Source organism: Rana temporaria, chromosome 12 (assembly GCF_905171775.1).
Source record: "Rana temporaria chromosome 12, aRanTem1.1, whole genome shotgun sequence".
Taxonomy (NCBI): Eukaryota; Metazoa; Chordata; class Amphibia; order Anura; family Ranidae; genus Rana; species Rana temporaria.
In genome coordinates this window covers 30121275-30140917 of record NC_053500.1, presented here as the reverse complement: position 1 = coordinate 30140917, position 19643 = coordinate 30121275, and the positions used below count along the sequence as shown (strand labels likewise).

The window sequence follows — 19643 nt, the reverse complement described above, 5'->3', positions numbered from 1 at the left end:
CATTATTTCAAACATGTGGGAGGGGGACAGTGAATAACTACAATGGGGAGGCCGCACCACTAGAGTCCCCATGTGTTACATGACATTAGAGAGGAGTATTCAGTTCACCAGCACACATCCAATGCTGAAATGTCTGGTTTTAGGTGGGGGTAGGCTGGAGCTGAATGAAGCAATCACTGATAGGTTATGCACCTGTGCTGTAAAAGATGGATGGGCTCAGTGTTGCCCACCTACCAGATTGGAAGTAACTGACACTATACCCAAAATTTCCTTGCACAACCACGTTTTTACTGGCATTTCCAATAGTTATAAAATTACAGTTTTAAGTGAAAATGTAAGTATATAGGCTACAAACAAGTACAATATTCAAGTAGCAATGTGCTTGAAGGTAGATATTAAGGCAAAATACGTATTTCTTATTTTATTTTCGATATAGCAAGTAGCTCAAGGACAGGACTCAAGAGGGAAAGAAATTAGAATGGGCAAACACACATGCGTCACCGAATCTGAATGGGACACCAACAGCAGTGTGCAGCAGCACAGATGGTGAAGACACTGACACAACATGTCCCCTCCCAAGTCACAGCAACAGTGCCAGGTGGTCCCTTCAGTCCACTCTAGTGGAAACAGCACTGACACTCCCAGCTTGCCTTGCTCCCGTCCCCCGGACCCACATACGAGAGCCCACCCACTCCGCTTGGCTCCCTTGCACTATGACAGCACTAGACATGTTTAGGCACCGCCTCCACCAGACCGCCCAAACTCACTGTAGCAGGCACTCGGATGGTCTTGGCCGGCTCTGGACCAAAACTGCGCATGTGCAGTTCCGAGCCGAGCGTCACAGCCATATTTTTACTGTCACTGGCAGGAGAAAAGTGCCAGTTTGTTACTGCTGCCAGTAAAAATACTGACGGTTGGAAACACTGGATGGGCTTGATCCCACTCCCTACAATGATGCACTTAACAGATGACATAAAACACTAATTAGCCTATGTATCATCTATAAAAGGAATTATAAAGAAATACATTTGAATCCTCCTCAGTATATGAAAAATGCTGTTCTGGTTTTATGACTCACTTTCATTTTTATCCTGAAATGCACTTTTACCCTAGGCAATGTTTCAATTTCCCCGCCTATTTACAAGTTATTTTGGGAATTCTCTGACACACCACAAAGCGGAGTACAGGAAACATAGATGCTTACGGTAAGGGTTTAGTCTTACTATCTTGGAGGATGACTATCTTGGAGGATGACATTAGTTAAATCAGCCGGAGAGACTTTTTTCCCCGTACATGGTCTGTGTATGACTGATAAGCCAGCACTCCATTTTATGGAAATGTGATCACTATATTATCTATTTGACAAAAAAAATATCCTTGATTTCCTGAGTTACGTGCCATGTTTGTAGTAAAAATGTAGTCTTCTCACAGAAAGTAAACTAGGGGCCAGATTCTCAAAAGAGATACGACGGCGTATCTCTGAGTTGCGCCGTCGTATCTATGCGCCTGATTCTTAGAATCAGTTACGCATAGATTTCCCTTAGATCCGACAGGCGTAAGTGTCTTACGCCGTCGGATCGTAACTGCATATTTACGCTGGCCTGTACGCCGATTTACGTGTCGAAATATGTAAATCAGCTAGATACGCAAATTCACGAACGTACGCCCGGCAGACGCAGTACAGTTACGCCGTTTTCGTTAGGCTTTTCCCGGCGTAAAGTTACCCCTGCTATATGGTGGCGCAAGTGCGGCGTACCAATGTTAAGTATGGCCGTCATTCCCGCGACGAAATTAGAAAATTTTGCGTAACTCGTCCATGAATGGGGCTGGATGTAATTTACGTTCACGTCGAAACCAATGACGTCCTTGCGGCGTATTAGGAGCAATGCACACTGGGAGATTTCCTTGGACGGCGCATGCGCCGTTCGTGAAAAACGTCAATCACGTCGGGTCACAGAACATTAACATAAAACACGCCCCCCTGTCCCACATTTGAATTAGGCGGGCTTACGCCGGCCGATTTATGCTACGCCGCCGCAACTTACGGAGCAAGTGTTTTGAGAATACGGCACTTGCCCGTCTAAGTTGCGGAGGCGTAACGTAAATCAGATACGTTACGCCCGCACAAAGTTACGCGCTCCTACGAGAATCTGGCCCTAGATGTATTGTTCAATGCACAACCTAGCACCTGAGGAACTGGTAATACAGCTTAAAAAAAAGAGAAAGGAAATTGGCAACTGAGTACCGACCAGACCAGCAGAAATGTCATCCATAACAAAGAATTAAAAACTCTCAGGCCTCGTACACACGACCAGTTTCCTCGGCAGAATTCAGCTTCCGACCGAGTTTCTGGCTGAATTCTGCCGAGAAACCCGGCCGTGTGTACACTTTCGGCCGAGGAAGCAGACGAGGAGCTCGGCGAGGAAATAGAGAACATGTTCTCTATTTCCTCGTTGTTCTATGGGAGCTCTCGTCCCGCCGAGCTCCTCGGCGGCTTCAGTGCTGAACTGGCCGAGGAACTCGATGTGTTTGGCACGTCGAGTTCCTCGGCCGTGTGTACGAGGCTTCAGATTTATTTTATACCACTGCAAATAGTTTGCAGAACAGCTAGCTGCACACAAATGTTTTTTTACCAATTGAACATTTAGGCCAGGTGTAGGTAACCTTCACCACATGCCTACTGGCCACTTTCACCCCCTTCCTGCCCTGGCAAATTTTCAGCGCCGTCACACTTTGACAATTGCGCTGTCATGCAACACTGTACCCAAATTAAATTGTTATTTTTTTTCAGACAAATATAGGCTCTCTTTTGGTGGTATTTAAGCACTACTGGGTTATTTAATAGTAAAAAGCTAAATTTTGAAAAATGAATACATTGCGTAATAAATAAATACATAATACAATACATAAAAAAATACATAAATAAAATAAATACATTTGTCAGTAAATGATGTAAAATAAATACATTTTCTCCTTCACAGATGAGGCGGCACCAATATGCCGCACTGATGGGCAGCACTGGTGGGCATTGATAGGCGGCACCGATTGGACACAGCCGATCACATGGTTAAAGAGCTGCATCATCTGCTCTTTGCCAAGATCGCACCGTGTCCTAGGAACATGGTGCTGCTGCAAACGCCACGTGCCCACAGCGGCTGTTCTAATTCGTAATTCCAGAATGAGAGCCACACCACTCCTCCATCATTTGACGGGTGGCAAATGGTTAAAGAGGTGGAGATCTACCTGAAAAATATGGGAGAAGGCAAAGATCCCTGGGCAGTGTGTGACCTCCTCACACCCGATTTAAACCTTCTAACTGCTGTACTACCGTGTCGCAATCACACACATTGCACGGCAATCATGGGGTTAAATCAGGTGGCGAGGAGGCAACATATCACCTCCTCGTTATCTGTCAAACACATTGCTTTTCAGAAGAGCAGCACTGCTTGCTGAGATAAGAGATGGAGTGCAGTTGGTATTACTCTGAATGGGACAGGAGTCATCACTACAGAGGAGGCATCAGCCTATGCAGCTCTTGCGCTCTACTACAGCTCCAACTTTACAAGTAGTCCTTCTGCATTGCACTCCATTTGATGCTCTGGGATGGAGAGACAACAAGCCCAGACTGCAATCCATCTACCCATCACTTGGCCATGATCTACTGGTTGCTGACCCTCGATTTAGGCAGTATAAAACACATGAACTCACAGATGTAACAAAATACTGCAGTATAAGGCTGCATTCACACCTCCGCGACAAGATACGCCGCGTAGTATTGCTGAATGGTGATTATAAGGGCACACTACAACCCCTGGTCAGCCAATTGACAAATTAATTTCCCAGAAAAAAAATAATGAAAAATCAGCCGTTCGCATATCTGTCCTGAAGTCCCACAGAGATAGCTAAACTACACTACTGGAACGCCATGTGTGGTTACCAGCAAAGTGTGCATTGTAGAGGACAGTAAGGAAAGGCTTAGGAAAGAACATATAGAACCGTTTTCTGGTGGTCAGATCTGCTGTCCCATGTCAGGGACCTCACCTGTCTAATGACAAACATGTATCCATAAAGTCTGGTGCATGACTGTCAGCCAACTAGGAACCATTGATTAGCCATCATGACAGGTTCTCTAACCTTACTATTGTTCCTCCCTGTAATAAGTGATACCAGCGGTATCTGCCAGCACCGGCTATTCTCTCTCCATTGCCTAAACAAGAATCGTTGGCCAAGCTAAACATTCCTGTCTAGCACTGGACATCAGGAGTGCCTGAGGGCAGTCGGGCACACGCTGATCATTACAGGAACAGGTAGATCTAATCTTTTCTCAAACTGAATAAGATGCCTTCCTTATTGTATGGCTGCTCTAACCCCAAGCAACCAGAATCATTAGCTTTTAAAGTTGGAAAATATTTTAAGCTTTGCAAGATAATCAGGGCTGTTTTTAATGTTGATTGGACCCTGGGCAAAAATTTTCTTGTACAGGCGAGTCATCTATACACAACAATAGTGAGAAGCGCTGCTACTAATGCTGCCCAGTTCTGCCCTGAGATATCGGGACACAGCACAGGACTAAAACTTCAAGGGACAAGGGAATTTAAACTGGGATAGTTGGCAAGTATGGGGCAGCTGCTTTGGGCCCCACAACAATGACAGGGCCCATGGAAGCTGCCCCTTTTGCCCTGCCTTAAAGACGGCCCTGAAGATAATGGGCCAGATTCTCAAAGAATCGGCGTTGGCGTAGTGTAAGCCATTTACACCACGCCAACGCAACTTACTGGAGCAAGTGCCGTATTCTCCAAGCACTTGCTCCGTAATTTGCGGCGACGTAGTGTAAATGGCCCGGCGTATGGCCGCGTAATTCAAAGGGGGCGGCTTGTATTCAAATTAAGCGTGCCCCCGCGCCGATTGAACTGCGCATGCGCCGGGCGGAAAAAGAGCCCAGTGCGCATGCTCCAGCTCACAACGGAAACCGTCAATGACGCCGACGTGAGCGTCATTGACGTAAAGTCGTATTCGTGGACGACTTAGTAAAACGACGTAACCGACGGAAAAAGACGACGCTGACACGACGCCATACGGCAGACTGCCGTAAGGTTACCCCTCATATAGCAGGGGTAACCTTACGCTTACAACGTAAATGACGACTACACGGCGCAAATTCGTTCGGGAATCGGCATATCAGGATCATTTGCATAGTCAAATGAGAACTGAACGTAAATGCCACCTAGCGGCCAGCGTCGAATTACATCCAAGATCCGACGGTGTAAGTGACTTACACCTGTCGGATCTTGGCCGTATCTATGCGAAAATGATTCTAGGAATCGCTCGCATAGATACCCGGGGCCAAAAACAGAGATACGACTGTGTTTCCTGAGATACACCGTTGTATCTCTTCTGAGAATCTGGCCCAATGTCTGATGTCTAAGTATTACTACTGTTTGAAGTGTACAAGACTTGTTTCCTAGTGGTATTTTGTAAGGTGAAAGACAAGTAAGACATAAGATTCCCACATTCACCTGCTATATACTTAAAATATGTCATGTTTGTTGCCTTTTAATTGGTTTCCCTACCTGGAGTGGCAGCTACCTAGCTAAACACAAACTTTTAGCTTCGTTCTCAAATTCTTCACCGAGGTGCCCAGACCAGAGCCACGCTTACTTTTCAGAAAAAAGCCTGGGCCACATCCATATGCTACTCTACACCCATCAACCCATTTCCTAATATGGCTGAGGCCTTGCGTTCTGGAAGGCAAGGGTCCACCATGAGAATGGGCCACCCTATAGCAATTAATAGACCAAACGACACTCGAATTTAATTTGTTATATAAAGTCACCAGATATAAAAAAAGACCAGCTCTTTAAGAGAAGGAGCGGTGGCCTAGAAGCAGAATTTTTAAGACACAGGGAAAATTTTAGTATAGCTATAGGGGCAGCACAGTGACCTAATGGCTAGCACTTCTGCCATGCAATGGGGCCCTTTGTTTTGAGTGCCAGTCGGCAGAAAAAAATCATTAAATTAATAATAGAATGAATACATGGGCTCTTTTGCAGAGCTGGCTTTCTTTTATAAGTCACCCAGTGGTGGAAGGGTCACTTTGAAGGAAACCCTTCCTGAGAACAGATTACAATTGCTTCCTCCCATTCTTCAGATGTTAGTTTGCTTACAGTCAGATTTGCCTACTAGCTGCAATATTTTGTGCCTTTTACCTGAAACTAGAACAGTAATGGTGTCCGACTTTCCAGATATGCATACTTGTTTCAAGTCAGAGACTAAGACCCCTTTCACACGAGCAGACCGATCGGATCCACCCGTCAGTTATTTTCTTATTAGGCAGACCAGATCAGATCATCCATTGCCCTCTACAGAGTGGTCGGTGTTAACACACCTGCGTCAGTTGACACCCACCGACATCTGATCCGATCTGCTAAAAAAAAACAGACAGATGGGGACCTGCGAATTGGATGGGATGACAGTAGGTTGTGAATGGACAGGCGGTCAATTTATATCCAACTGCCCATAGAGAAGAGCAGGCTGTGTCTGTGTCCGCTCTGCACAAGGGGGCACAGAACAGCCATCTGCTTGCTCAGCGGGTATTTATCGGACAGATTACTGGACTCCAGGACTTCTCTCATCCTCAATCTGTTGGGCCATTTCCTACTCAGCCCACCTTTAGATGATCCCCAAAACCTCATCTCCTCAGGAAAGCCTATCCCACCTTCACCTAACAACTAAACTTTAAAGTAGAACTCCAGGATAACCTATACCAACATGTGTAGGCAAGATTTATATATTTCCCCATTTTCAGGCTGCTCTGGTCATGTGATCTCCCGTCAGCCAGCGTAGAGGAGAGAGCGCTCTGACAAAGGCTAATACAGTGTAGAACGATGACCTCGCCCATAGGCTTCAGTGGCCCATCTGTTGTCAGTGCTCCCTCCTCTCCCTGCAGTGGTGCTGGCTGCCCGGACTGAAGTGGGCAGTTTATGAGCAATTATCCCAGAATTCCACTTTAGGAGAAGTATGGCCAAAGCTTTTTTTATTTTAATTTTTTTGTCTCTACTTCTCCTATGGATCACAGGAATGAAGTCCTATAACCCATTTTCATGTGTCACTCAGCCAGTCCAGGAGCTGGATCAATCCCGACTTTACATTTGGGATCCACCCAGCAGCCTGGACCGGCAGGTGGCCAGGCCTCTCAGCAAGCCACTGGGAGACTGAGCCAGCCCCTCTTGCCCACTTCACAGCTCTGAACTCCCAGTGAGCGCTGGAGGGGCAGGTGACTAACAGGCTCAGAGAGGGGGAGGGGAACTAAGTGATCAGCAATGTTTAATCGCTCAGTTCTCACTGTATCACTGTAGAGGCAGCGAGAGACAGATGCAGCATTGGATCCACCATGGGGAATGTGATTTTTTTTTAGTTTTTTTCCAGTTATTACATTTTGTATCACTTGCCCCTCCCTTGTAGTTGATTGTTGGCTCTCAACTCCTAACCCTTTTGTGGGAAAGGGGAGTTACCACTCCAGGTGGGTATGCTGGACAATAAATAGCTTCTCAGGAGACCAGGAGTGTCGGTGATCTGCCGGTATGGTTCCGGCTATCGTGGAAGTTCCTGCACAGGCGCAACCTGATCTGCTGATATGGTTCCGGCTAACGAGAAAGTTCCTTTAAGGACTGCGCAGGCGCAAACTTGCCGACGGAAATCTCCGAACCTCGGCCGGCATCCAGGGCGCCGTGGATTTCGAGGAAAGTGGCCAGTCGGCCTCACTTCGCTCGGACGGCTCGCTCCGCTCGCTCGGCCTCCTGGCTCTTTTTTTAACATCCTCCAATCCACGGGGATGTTAAAGAATGAGCCTGGATGCCGGGCGAGGTTCGGAGATTTCCGTCGGCAAGTTTGTGCCTGCACAGTCCTTGAAGGAACTTCCCCGTTAGGGGAACCTCAAGGACAAGTCACCGGCAATGCACAAGGCAAATTATAAAAGGCTAGAAGAATGGACAGCCGCACTTCCAAAAAACCCTAATGCAGCGTACACACGGTCGTTTTTTGGCATGAAATAAAATGACATTTTTAAAAACGTAATTTAAAATGATCGTGTGTGGGCTTCACATCGTTTTCCGTCTTCTGAAAAACGACAAAAAATAAAAAAATTCGAACATGCTTCAATTTTTTATGTTGTAAAAAATGATCGTGTGTGGGCAAAAACGACATTTTAAACCCGCGCATGCTCAGAAGCAAGTTATGAGATGGGAGCTCTCGTTCTGGTAAAACTACCGTTCGTAATGGAGTAAGCACATTCATCACGCTGTAACAGACAGTGAGGCTGCATTCACACCTGAGCGTTTTGTCGCCTGAAGCGCGACGCTCAAAAACGCTAGAGGGGAAAAAATACATTATTCCCTATGGAGATGGTTCACATCTCCACTCCAAAACGCCTGACGCCGAACGCCTGAAGCTCAAATAAGTTCCGGACCCTTTTTTTGTTGCGCGAATCGGGCGGTTTGGGCGTTTGAGCGTTTCTATTTCCCATAGAAAGTAATGGAAACGCTCGATTCAAGCGACTAGCGCGACAACGAGCGTTTTCTACGGGCGTTTTGTCGCTTTAATCAATAGAACATTTCACCTAGGCAGAAGATAAAAAAAAAATCTACCAACATAGCAACAAGTGATGAAAACATGATCATTTTTCCTATTGGCTAAAATAAAAAACGACGAAGTACAAAAACATCGGACGACGCTGTATGCAAATAAGCATGAATACGCGTGACAAAAACGCCAGAAAAAAAAAACGACCGAACGACCTACGCTCAGGTGTGAATGCAGCCTAAAGCGTGAATCGTCTTTTACTAACACGGAATCAGCTAAAGCAGCCCAAAGGCGAATGGAACTTCCCCTTTATAGTGCCGTTGTACGTCACTGCGCTTTGCTAGAGCATTTTGAAAAAACGATGGCGTGTGGGCAACGTCGTTTAAGATGAAGTTGGAAAAACCTCGTTTTTTTTCATGCCAAAAAGTGATTGTGTGTATGGGGCATTAGGTTGTCTTTATTTAAAAAAAAAAAAAAAAGATGGCAAATGCACTACAAAGTCTAGCAAAACAGTGGAGATAGCAGCCTACGCGTTTCACACTGCGGTCGGTGCTTAATCATGGCTAACCCTTTTGTATTGTAACCATATGGTCTCTAGATTGTAAAGCCTGTGCAAACTGTCAGCGCTGTATAAATCCTGTATAATGTGGTTTAGCTAATAACCATTACAGATCGTGTACTTTGCATCAAACCTGTGGCTTCAACTTCTATAGGATTGAGTGGTTTTGTATTTTGCTCATCTGATCTATTGGGTGAGACCATTCTATCATTTCCATGATTTATCGGCTCACAGAACACAAGCCAACATTGTAGCGAACTATAGTAAAAGGTGAAGGTCAGCAATGTCGGACTAGCTGAGGTGTATTTCTGGCCGGCTTACCTGCAGCTGGGAGTTGTGCTCTGTTAGGTTGGTGTTGTAGGTCCAGCTGGCTTCCACGCTCTTGTAGAGGATCTGTTCGGCTGTGCTGTTGAAGTCAGTGGCAAATCGCTGTGCCTCCGCTTCTGTGGAGCCATAATTGCCGGGCAGGTAGATGTCTTCCAGGGCTAGAGTGCCCCCCAGAAGGAGAAACCCCAGGAGGAGCGTCCGGACCATCTTTACCAGGTGCTCCCCAGGCTCACCTCCGTCCCCAGGCTCCCCTGTAGTGAGACAAGAGTCACGGTGTAAGGTCTTTATATCAATAATAAAGGAAGAAAGCCAGCCCTCCTCATAGAGATAAGAAGACACGGGCTGTCCCTCTCCATTCTACAGCATTATTGTCACACATCACACGATTCCAAAGTCCTTCCAACACCTTCTTCTGACAGCTGCTGCCTTCTCCTCTCGTCTCTCTCAGCACCACATCCAACAGCATCTCAACTCCGTGCTTGTAATCCCATGGTCTGCCGGCCGGGGAGAGGAGACAATGTCTACTCCTCACTGCACTTCCAGCCCTTCGTCTATGTGCACTGCCCTCTATCACACAGCAGTCTCTTCTTCCATAGCCCCTCTACACTGCTCCCTGCACTGTGCTGCCTACACACTGTGCCCTACACATACTAGCACTTGCTTCATAGTTTCATCACACTGCACATATTGCCCCCTACAGGAGACTGCACCACATAATCTGCCCTTTCCAAATATATGTGTCCTACCCCCCCCCCCCCTACAGGAAACTGCACTGTATCATCTGCCCTTTCCAAATATATGTGTCCTATGCCCCCCTACAGGAGACTGCACTGTATCATCTGCCCTTTCCAAATATATGTGTCCCCCCCCCCATACAGGAGACTGCACTGTATCATCTGCCCTTTCCAAATATATGTGTCCCCCCCCATACAGGAGACTGCACTGTATCATCTGCCCTTTCCAAATATATGTGTCCCCCCCCCCATACAGGAGACTGCACTGTATCATCTGCCCTTTCCAAATATATGTGTCCCCCCCCATACAGGAGACTGCACTGTATCATCTGCCCTTTCCAAATATATGTGTCCTACCCCCCCCCCTACAGGAGACTGCACCACATCATCTGCCCTTTCCAAATATATGTGTCCCATCTCCCCCCCCCCCTACAGGAGACTGCACTGTATCATCTGCCCTTTCCAAATATATGTGCCCCCCCCCCCCCCATACAGGAGACTGCACTGTATCATCTGCCCTTTCCAAATATATGTGTCCCCCCCATACAGGAGACTGCACTGTATCATCTGCCCTTTCCAAATATATGTGTCCTACCCCCCCCCCCCCTACAGGAGACTGCACCACATCATCTGCCCTTTCCAAATATATGTGTCCCATCTCCCCCCCCCCTACAGGAGACTGCACTGTATCATCTGCCCTTTCCAAATATATGTGTCCTCCCCCCCTACAGGCGACTGCACCACATCATCTGCCCTTTCCAAATATATGTGTCCTACCCCCCCCCCCCACAGGAGACTGCACTGTATCATCTGCCCTTTCCAAATATATGTGTCCCCCCCCCATACAGGAGACTGCACTGTATCATCTGCCCTTTCCAAATTTATGTGTCCCCCCCCCCCATACAGGAGACTGCACTGTATCATCTGCCCTTTCCAAATATCTATGTCCTACCCCCCCCCCCTACAGGAGACTGCACCACATCATCTGCCCTTTCCAAATATCTGTGTCCTACCCCCCCCCCACAGGAAACTGCACTGTATCATCTGCCCTTTCCAAATTTCTATGTCCTATGCCCCCCCTACAGGAGACTGCACCACATCATCTGCCCTTTCCAAATATATGTGTCCTATCCCCCCCTCCAAATATCTGTGTCCCATTCCCCCCCCCCCCTGCAGGAGACTGCACTGTATCATCTGCCCTTTCCAAATATGTGTCCTACCCCCCCCCTCCAAATATCTGTGTCCCATCCCCCCCCCCTACAGGAGACTGCACTGTATCATCTGCCCTTTCCAAATACATGTGTCCTACCCCCCCCCCTACAGGAAACTGCACTGTATCATCTGCCCTTTCCAAATACATGTGTCCTACCCCCCCCCCCTACAGGAGACTGCACTGTATCATCTGCCCTTTCCAAATACATGTGTCCTACCCCCCCCTACAGGAAACTGCACTGTATCATCAGCCCTTTCCAAATATCTCCTGTAGGGGGGGGGGGGGAAATAGGACGTAGATATTTGCAAAGGGCAGATGATACGGTGCAGTTTCCTGTAGGGGGGGGGGGGGAAATAGGATGTAAACTGCACCATATCATCTGCCGTTTCCAAATATCTATGTCCTATTCCCCCCCCCCTACAGGAAACTGCACTGTATCATCTGCTCTTTCACAGTGTACAGCAAGTGTATACAGTGCCATTTCCATATATCAGGGCCCCCCCCCCTACAGGAAACTGCACCGCATCACCTGCCCTTTCCAAATATCTGTGTCCTATTCCCCCTACGGAAAATGGCACCATCTGCCCTGTCACAGCGCACAGAGAATGTATACAGTGCTCTTTCCAAATATCAATGTCATATTCCCCCTACAGGGGACTACACCATAAACTGCCCTTTCACAATATCTACATTATGTCCTATTCCACATGCTGCATACCAACACGCTATACTGCACTGTCCTCTTCATATGACAGCCTAAATATGAACTTTTGTTAAAAAAAAAAAAAAAAAAACACGACGTGTGTGTATGCATAACAAAAATAATATATTATATATATATATATATTTTGTTTTTCACACACACCTGGCTCGCAGTCTCCACTCCAATTCTGCCCACAGGTGCTCTATAGGGTTGAAGTTAGGACTCTGTGCAGGCCAGTCAAATTCCTTCACCTCCAAACTCCCTCATTAAAGGTGTTTTTGAAGAGGGAGGAGTACAAAAAAAAAACACAATCTTGAAACCTCTGGCACACAGATGTCAAACTGCATGTATCCAGATGGGTGTGGAAGTCATTTCTAAAACACATCTGAAAGCACGCAATTCTTTTTCTATGGCTGTAGGCAGTGAGGTGACGCCACTGTTCTCCTTAGAGTGGAACTAAATTCTCACTCAACATTGACCATTTTAAACCCTTATGCTACTAGAATTGCAGATAGATAGAAAGCTACAGTATATTATATTGAGGTCTTTCAATTTTTATTTGTTTCCCCCCCCCCACCCATTTTCTTCCTGGTTTCTAGCCTAGGCCAAAATGATGTCATACATCCCAGGAATCTACAGGGCAATCCCCCCCCCCCCCTTTCTCATGGAGTAGAGAGGATGAGGGGCTTTCCAAGCTAAGCACATCCTCCTGCCTGCATTAATAAGCTAAAGGCAGATAGATTTCAGGAACTAAACACTATATGAACTATCTTCTCTTGATTAAAATGGTCGCAGCTAGAAAACGCTGGGCGTTTTTCAAAGTGTCTTAACAAAAAAATAAAACATTGAGACTTAGATGGATGGGCGGGTTTGCTACGACTATTAAGACTGAATTAAATAGCGTTTTAAGTTTGTGGTGATCAGATACAGTTTAGTTCCACTTTAAGGCCTCATTCACATAGTCCTCCTGCATGTGTTCTATTTAATTGCAAGAAAAAATATATGGGGAGTAGAAACAAACTTAAAGCAGTATTAGGCTGGGTTCACACTGGATGCATTAAGGTGAAAAAACACAAAGCCTTACAACGCCTTTAACTGGTCCAACTTTGAAAATGCTCCTTGCACTACTTTGGTCCTACATCAACCCATTGAATATCATTGCCTGATCCGACTTTGGCATGCGACTTGTGCTCTCATGATCTTGATGGGGAACTCCACGCCTAATAAAAAAACAAAAGGCATGGGTTCCCCATCTAGGAGCATACCAGGCCCTTTGGTCTGGTATGCATTTTAAGGGGAACCCCCCTACGCAGAAAAAAACGGTACGGGGGTCCCCCCAAAATCTATACCAAACTCTTATTCGAGTATGATGTGACCCCACCCCCTTATCCAGTGACCCTGTCCCATGCCTATATAAGTCGTTGTGCACTGTGCACACGGCATTACAGCGGGAGAGATCGTGGTGTCAACATCGGAAGAGGGAAGTAGACAACGGAGAAGACCGGGCAAGAGCTAGCAGCAGAAGTCAGCGGAGAAGTCGGAAGAGACCCCTGAAGTCAGAAGAGACCCCTGGAGCTGTCTAATATATTACTTTGCGTTTTATTTTTTGACATTTTTTTTCCTCCAGGTGAATGGTTAGGGGTACCCCACACTCATTCACATAAAGTGGGGGGGCCCCCTTATTAAGGGAGCTCCAAGATTCCGATAAGCCCCCTGCCCACAGACCCCGACAACCAACGGCCAGGGTCGTCGGGAAGAAGTTCTTGTCCTCATCAACATGGGGACAAGCACCCCCCATGCGGCCTGGTACAGTTCAGGAGGGGGGGGGCGCACGCTTGCCCCCACCCCTTTCCCGACCAGCCGGATAAGGGTCTGGTAAGGATTTTGGGGGGACTCTCACGCCATTTTTTCGGCGTAGGGGGTTCCCCTTAAAATCCATACCAGACCGACAGGCATTGTATGGCTTTTTTTTTTTTTTGGTGTGGTGTTCCACCTCAAGATTCATATCAGACAGTGACTGGTATTGTCGGGGATCGAAGTCGCATCCCTGTTCATTGAAGTCGGACGCATGTCCAGCCTGAAAAACCTCCCTGCACTTAGATATCATTAAAGCGGGGGTTCGCCCTGTTAAAAAAAAAAAAAAAGTTTTTTTTTATTAGACAATTAAATTCGGCATCGTAGCGCGAGCTACGGTATGCCGGTCTTACATTTTTTATGCCCGTACTCACCGTGCTATCGTTGATTGAAGAATCCGGGGAATGGGCGTTCCTATGGTGAGAGAAGGTGATTGACGGCCGGCCCTGGCACGTCACGCTTCTCCGGAAATAGCCGAAATAGGCTTGGCTATTCACGGCGCCTGCGCATAGCCTGTGCGCAGGCGCTGTGAATAGCCGAGACCTACTCCGGCTGTCTTCGGGGAGCGTGACGTGCCAGAGCCGGCCGTCAATCATCCTCCCTCTCCATAGGCACGCCCATTCCCCGCGGGAGTCAGAATCTTCAATCAACAATAGCACAGTGAGTACGGGGATTAAAAATTTAAGACCGGCATACCGTAGCTCGCGCTACGATGCCGAAAGTAATGGAATAATGGGGTGAAGGAGGGTGAACTACCGCTTTAAAGTCGGATCAAAGTAGTATCCTTGTCCTTACTATCCGACTTGTAACATCCAACATTGTGAATACAGCAGCAGCAAGCCCGCTTTCACACTTATACTACTTGTCCCACAATTTTGGACTGAAAAAAAGTCATTCTACATGATTTTCAATGTCTATCATTCATATTGGCATGACCAAGTCGTGCCGACTTCAAAGTAGTCCCTGTACTACTTTGGTCCAATTTTGATGCCACTTACACAGGCATAACCTGGCAAAATCGCGGTGAAGTCGCAGTAGCGTGAATAGGATGCAAGTAGGACAGATGTAGCAGGGCCAAGTAGGATGAAAGTCGTGTTGTACCAGTGTGAACCCAGCCTTAAACTCAAGTTTTTCTTTTAAATTGCTGTCCGGTAGGGTTTTTACGACAGAAGAGACCCTATCAGTCTTTTTCTGTCAAATGCTTCCATCTGCCTGTGAGCTGTAACAGACACTAAGCCTCGTACACACGATCGGACTTTCCGTTGGGAATTGTATGCCGACAGACTGTTGGCCGAACATCCGACCGTTTTTGTCTGATTTTTTGCAGACAAATGTTGAATGTCAGGCTTTAAAAAAAAAAAATTGTGGACAACGGTCTGTTGTCAGATTTTCCGATCGTGCGTACGTCAGACAAAATTCCAAAGTACAAATACGCATGCTCGAAAGCAATGCTCACCAAACACTACATTAGCAGAAGGTGCCCAAAGGGTGGCGCTAAAGAACTGAAAAACCACGTAGTATGTCACTACATTCGTGTTTGTTGTGTGCCGTTTGTATGTAAGGCACACGCGCTTCAGACAAAAGTCGACGCATTGTCTGCGCAAAATCCGATCGTGTGTACAAGGCTTAAAGCGGGAGTTCACCCAATGATGGGTTTTTTTTTCTTTTCCCCTTAGATTCCTGCTCGTTTTGTCTAGGGGAATTGGCTAGTTGTTTTAAAATATGAGCTGTACTTACCGTTTTCGAGATGCATCTTCTCCGTCGCTTCTGGGTATGGGTCTTCGGGAGCGGGCGTTCCTTCTTGATTGACAGTCTTCCGAGAGGCTTCCGACGGTCGCATCCATAGCGTCACTAGTAGCCGAAAGAAGCTGAACGTCGGTGCGGCACTATACTGTGCCTGCGCACCGACATTCGGCTTCTTTTGGAAAATCGTGACGCGATGGATGAAGACTGTCAATCAAAATAGGAACGCCCAGTCCCGCAGCCCATACCCGGAAGCGACGGAGAAGATGCATCTCGTAAACGGTAAGTAATGCTCATATTTTAAAACAACTAGCCGATTCCCCTAGACAAAACGAGCATCCATCTAGGGGGAAAAAGTTTTATGTACGGGTGAACCCCCGCTTTAAGCTGTGCATGGGCAGCTCAGAGTACATTTCTGACACCCACTCTTTTCCATGATGATATGACTCCCGTGCACATGCATGAGGGTGAAATCACCTTGGCTTGTCCATTTAACCAACGGAACAGTCAGATACCAAAGGGGCTCCCAAAAATTGGAAGCAATTGGAGGGCTTCCTTTGACAGGCAAGTCATAATGTAAGAATATGTGGTGCATACTAACACATTATGGCATAAACCACCTGGGGGCCCAATTAAAAAAGTCCTCATGCACAATGGCATTTAACCACTTAAGACCCGGAATAATATGCAGGTTAAGGACCTGGCCCCTTTTTGCGATTCGGCACTGCATAGCTTTACTTGACAATTGCGCGGTCGTGTGACGTGGCTCCCAAAAAAAATTGCCGTCCTTTTTTTACCACACATAGAGTTTTTTTTTTGTGGTATTGGATCACCTCTGTTTTTTTTATTTTTTGTGCTATATACAAAAGAGCGACAATTTTGAAAACAAAAAAAAAATCTATATTTTTTACTTTTTGTTAATAATAAATATCCCCCAAAAAATATATAAAAACATTTTTTTTCCTCAGTTTAGGCCGATACGTATTTTTATACTTCTTTTTGGTAAAAAAATGTTCTAAATCTGACAATTCTGACAATCCGGCAACTAGTATTTTCAAGGTAGACCAGCAATGCCAGCCCCATATGCATATTTTTCATGACATAATCGCTTTAATTTTGACTGGAGTTCTACTTTAAATCAACCTAAAACATGTATGCAACAAGTGAAATCATGACTCCCGATATGCATGATGGTTAGTGACCAAGAACCACTGAAAACAGAGGGTCCGTATAATAAATATCATTTTACAAGATCTTTTGACATCTTTACAGTACCTGTAAAACATTCGATAGTAAGCCTTTATAACACCATATTACAAGCCAATAAATTATTTTTTATGAGAATTTTTTATTAACTCTAATCCCTGGAGTCCTATGTATTGCCCTATAAAAATTCTATATTGTGAGCTCTAATGATCAGGGCCCTCTGATCCCTCTGTATCGATTTGGATTGTCTGCCCCCATGTTGTAAAGTGCTGCGCAAACTGTTGGCGCTATATAAATCCTGTATAAGAATAATAATGAAAAAGAAAAAAAGTGTTTGCAGACACTGGCAGGCATAAGGGGCAGAGGAGGATTCCATGGAAGGCCAGAACACATGTGCCAAAGACCCCTTTCACACTGAGGAGTTTTTCAGGCGGTACAGCGATAAAAATAGCGCTGCTATACCGCCTGAAAAACTCCTGAACTGCCTACTCAATGTGAAAGCCCCGAGGGCTTTCACACTGAGTCGATGCGCTGGCGGGAGAGAAAAAAAATCTCTTGCCAGCCGCATCTTTGGCGCGGTGAGAGGAGCGGCGTGTATACCGCTCCTTCCCATTTAAAACAATGGGAAACCGCGGCAATAACGCCCGCATTGCGGGCGGTATTAACCCTTTATCGGCCGCTAGCGGGGGTTAATTCCGCACCGCTAGCGGCCGAATCCCGTGGCAAATCCGACGTATAGCGCCGCTATTTTTAGCGGTGCTATACCGCCACCGCGCCTCCCGCCCCAGTTTGAAAGGGGCCAAAGCAGTAGTTTTCAACAAACAGGAAGGCTTTGCTAGTAGATGCATGGGAGGGGGGGGGGGGGGTATTTACAAAAGGCAAATCTTCTTTGCACTACAAGTGCACTTTCAAGAACAGTCACTGTGGAGCTGAGGGGGACATGCAAGGAAAAGAAAAAACAGCATTTTTGCTTGCACATGATTGGATGATTAAATCAGCAGAGCTTCCCCTCAGATCTACAACAGGTTCACTTGTAGTGAGTGCAGAGTAAATCAACCCCTCACAGAGGTAGGGAGCATTACATGTATACAGTACTAGCAGAGCCAGAACCATATGTATCATTGTATCAACACCAATACAAAGCAGTCTGAGCTGTTGTTTCCTGGCTTTGTGTAGTTCTGAGACATGCATACAACTTGCATAAACTTCCCAATCTGCAGAGCCAAAAAAAAAATCATTACACAGATGTTTAAAATTCAACCTACTATGGAACAAGAAGGATCAGTAGATATTTGCTCCAATTCATGCGTTTCACCATTGCTCCAACCTTTAGGCTCGATTCACACCTATGCATGTTGCTTTTTAGCGTATTTGCAGTGCTTTTTGCGGTGCTTGCTGCGTTTTTTGCCGTGCGTTTTTACCGCGATTTGCGTTTTGAAATTATTTTTTTTAATCAATTTTAATTTTTTTTACATTTCCTTTAACCACTTAATCACCGCCTGCAGTCTAAATACGGCTGCAAAGCGATTGCTTAACTCTGGGAGGACGTCCATGGACATCCTCCCAGAATTGCGCTCCCGCGCACACGGGAATGTCCGTGACCGCCGGCATCACGGATCACGGTAAATTACCACGTGATCGCCTCATCCAATGACGGAGCGATCACTTGTAAACAAACCGGCGTGATGACGCCGGTTCCTCCCTCCCCTCTCTGTACCGAACGGTACAGTGTGAGAGGAGAGGGGGGGGGGATCCAGCTGTGGGCTGGATCTGTGACAACTGCAGTCACAGATCCAGCCATCCATCCCTGCTCAGCCATCCCTGCCCCATACTAAGACTGTGCAATACCCCACACTACTCTGCAATACCCCACACTACTCTGCAACGTCGCCTATGGGGATTTTTAAGTAGCGAAGTTTGGCACCATTCCACGAGCGTGTGCAATTTTGAAGGGTGACATGTTGGGTATCTATTTACTCGGCGTAACTTCATCTTTCACATTTATGCAAAAGAATGAAGAAAAAATACTAAATTTTATAAACAGAAACAACGAAAAATTCATTTTTTTTTTTTTTTACAGAATTTTCAGTCTTTTTTCTCTTATAGCGCAAAAAATAAAAAACCCAAGGGTGGAAAGCTCTATTTGTGTGAAAAAAAGGACGAAAATTTCATTTGGGTACAATGTTGTATGACTGAGTAATTGTCATTCAAATTGTGAGAGCACCGAAAGCTGAAAATTGGTCTGGTTATTAAGGGGGTTTACGTGCCCAGTGATCAAGTGGTTAACAACCAGCTATAAACTGGTTAAAATTAAAAAAAAAAAAAAAAAAACGCAAATCATGGCAAAATCGCGGTACTTGCGTTTTGGATGCGGGTCCATTGAATACTATTACATGCAAAACGCTGCTTTTTGCAGGAAAAAAAGTCTCTGACCCTTTCCAAAAACGCAGAGGCACAAAAAAGCATTGATGCGACCATGTTCCATAAAAAAAAACATGTTAAAAAACTTCCCTGCATTTCTGCAAAATGCATAAAAAAAAGCATTAGTGTGAATGGAGCCTTACACAGACCACATTGGACACAACTTCATAGCATAGACCTAGTATATCCATTGAATTTAAACATACACTTACTTGTTAGTTATGTCAATGCAGATTATAGTTTGTAACAAAAGCACAAATTAAATGTAAGTTTTTGTTACTTATGGCTTCCTCCTAATATTAGCAG

The 19643-nt window shown here is 45.9% G+C and overlaps 1 protein-coding gene across 2 annotated transcripts in view; it reads right to left on the bottom strand.

The window, feature by feature from the left end:
* Nucleotides 1–19643, bottom strand: part of ACE (angiotensin I converting enzyme) — a 79354-nt gene extending 59711 nt beyond the window's left edge. The window contains exons 1-2 of one of the 2 annotated variants that reach the window (XM_040330973.1): nt 19550–19643; nt 9458–9714 (exon numbers count right to left, since the gene is read on the bottom strand). In XM_040330973.1, coding sequence (XP_040186907.1) covers nt 9458–9670 — 213 coding nt within the window. In that variant the 5' untranslated portion in view covers nt 9671–9714; nt 19550–19643. Of the gene's footprint in view, nt 1–9457; nt 9715–9869; nt 10090–19549 lie in introns of those variants that run through there. The other variant, XM_040330974.1, reaches the window with a different exon arrangement.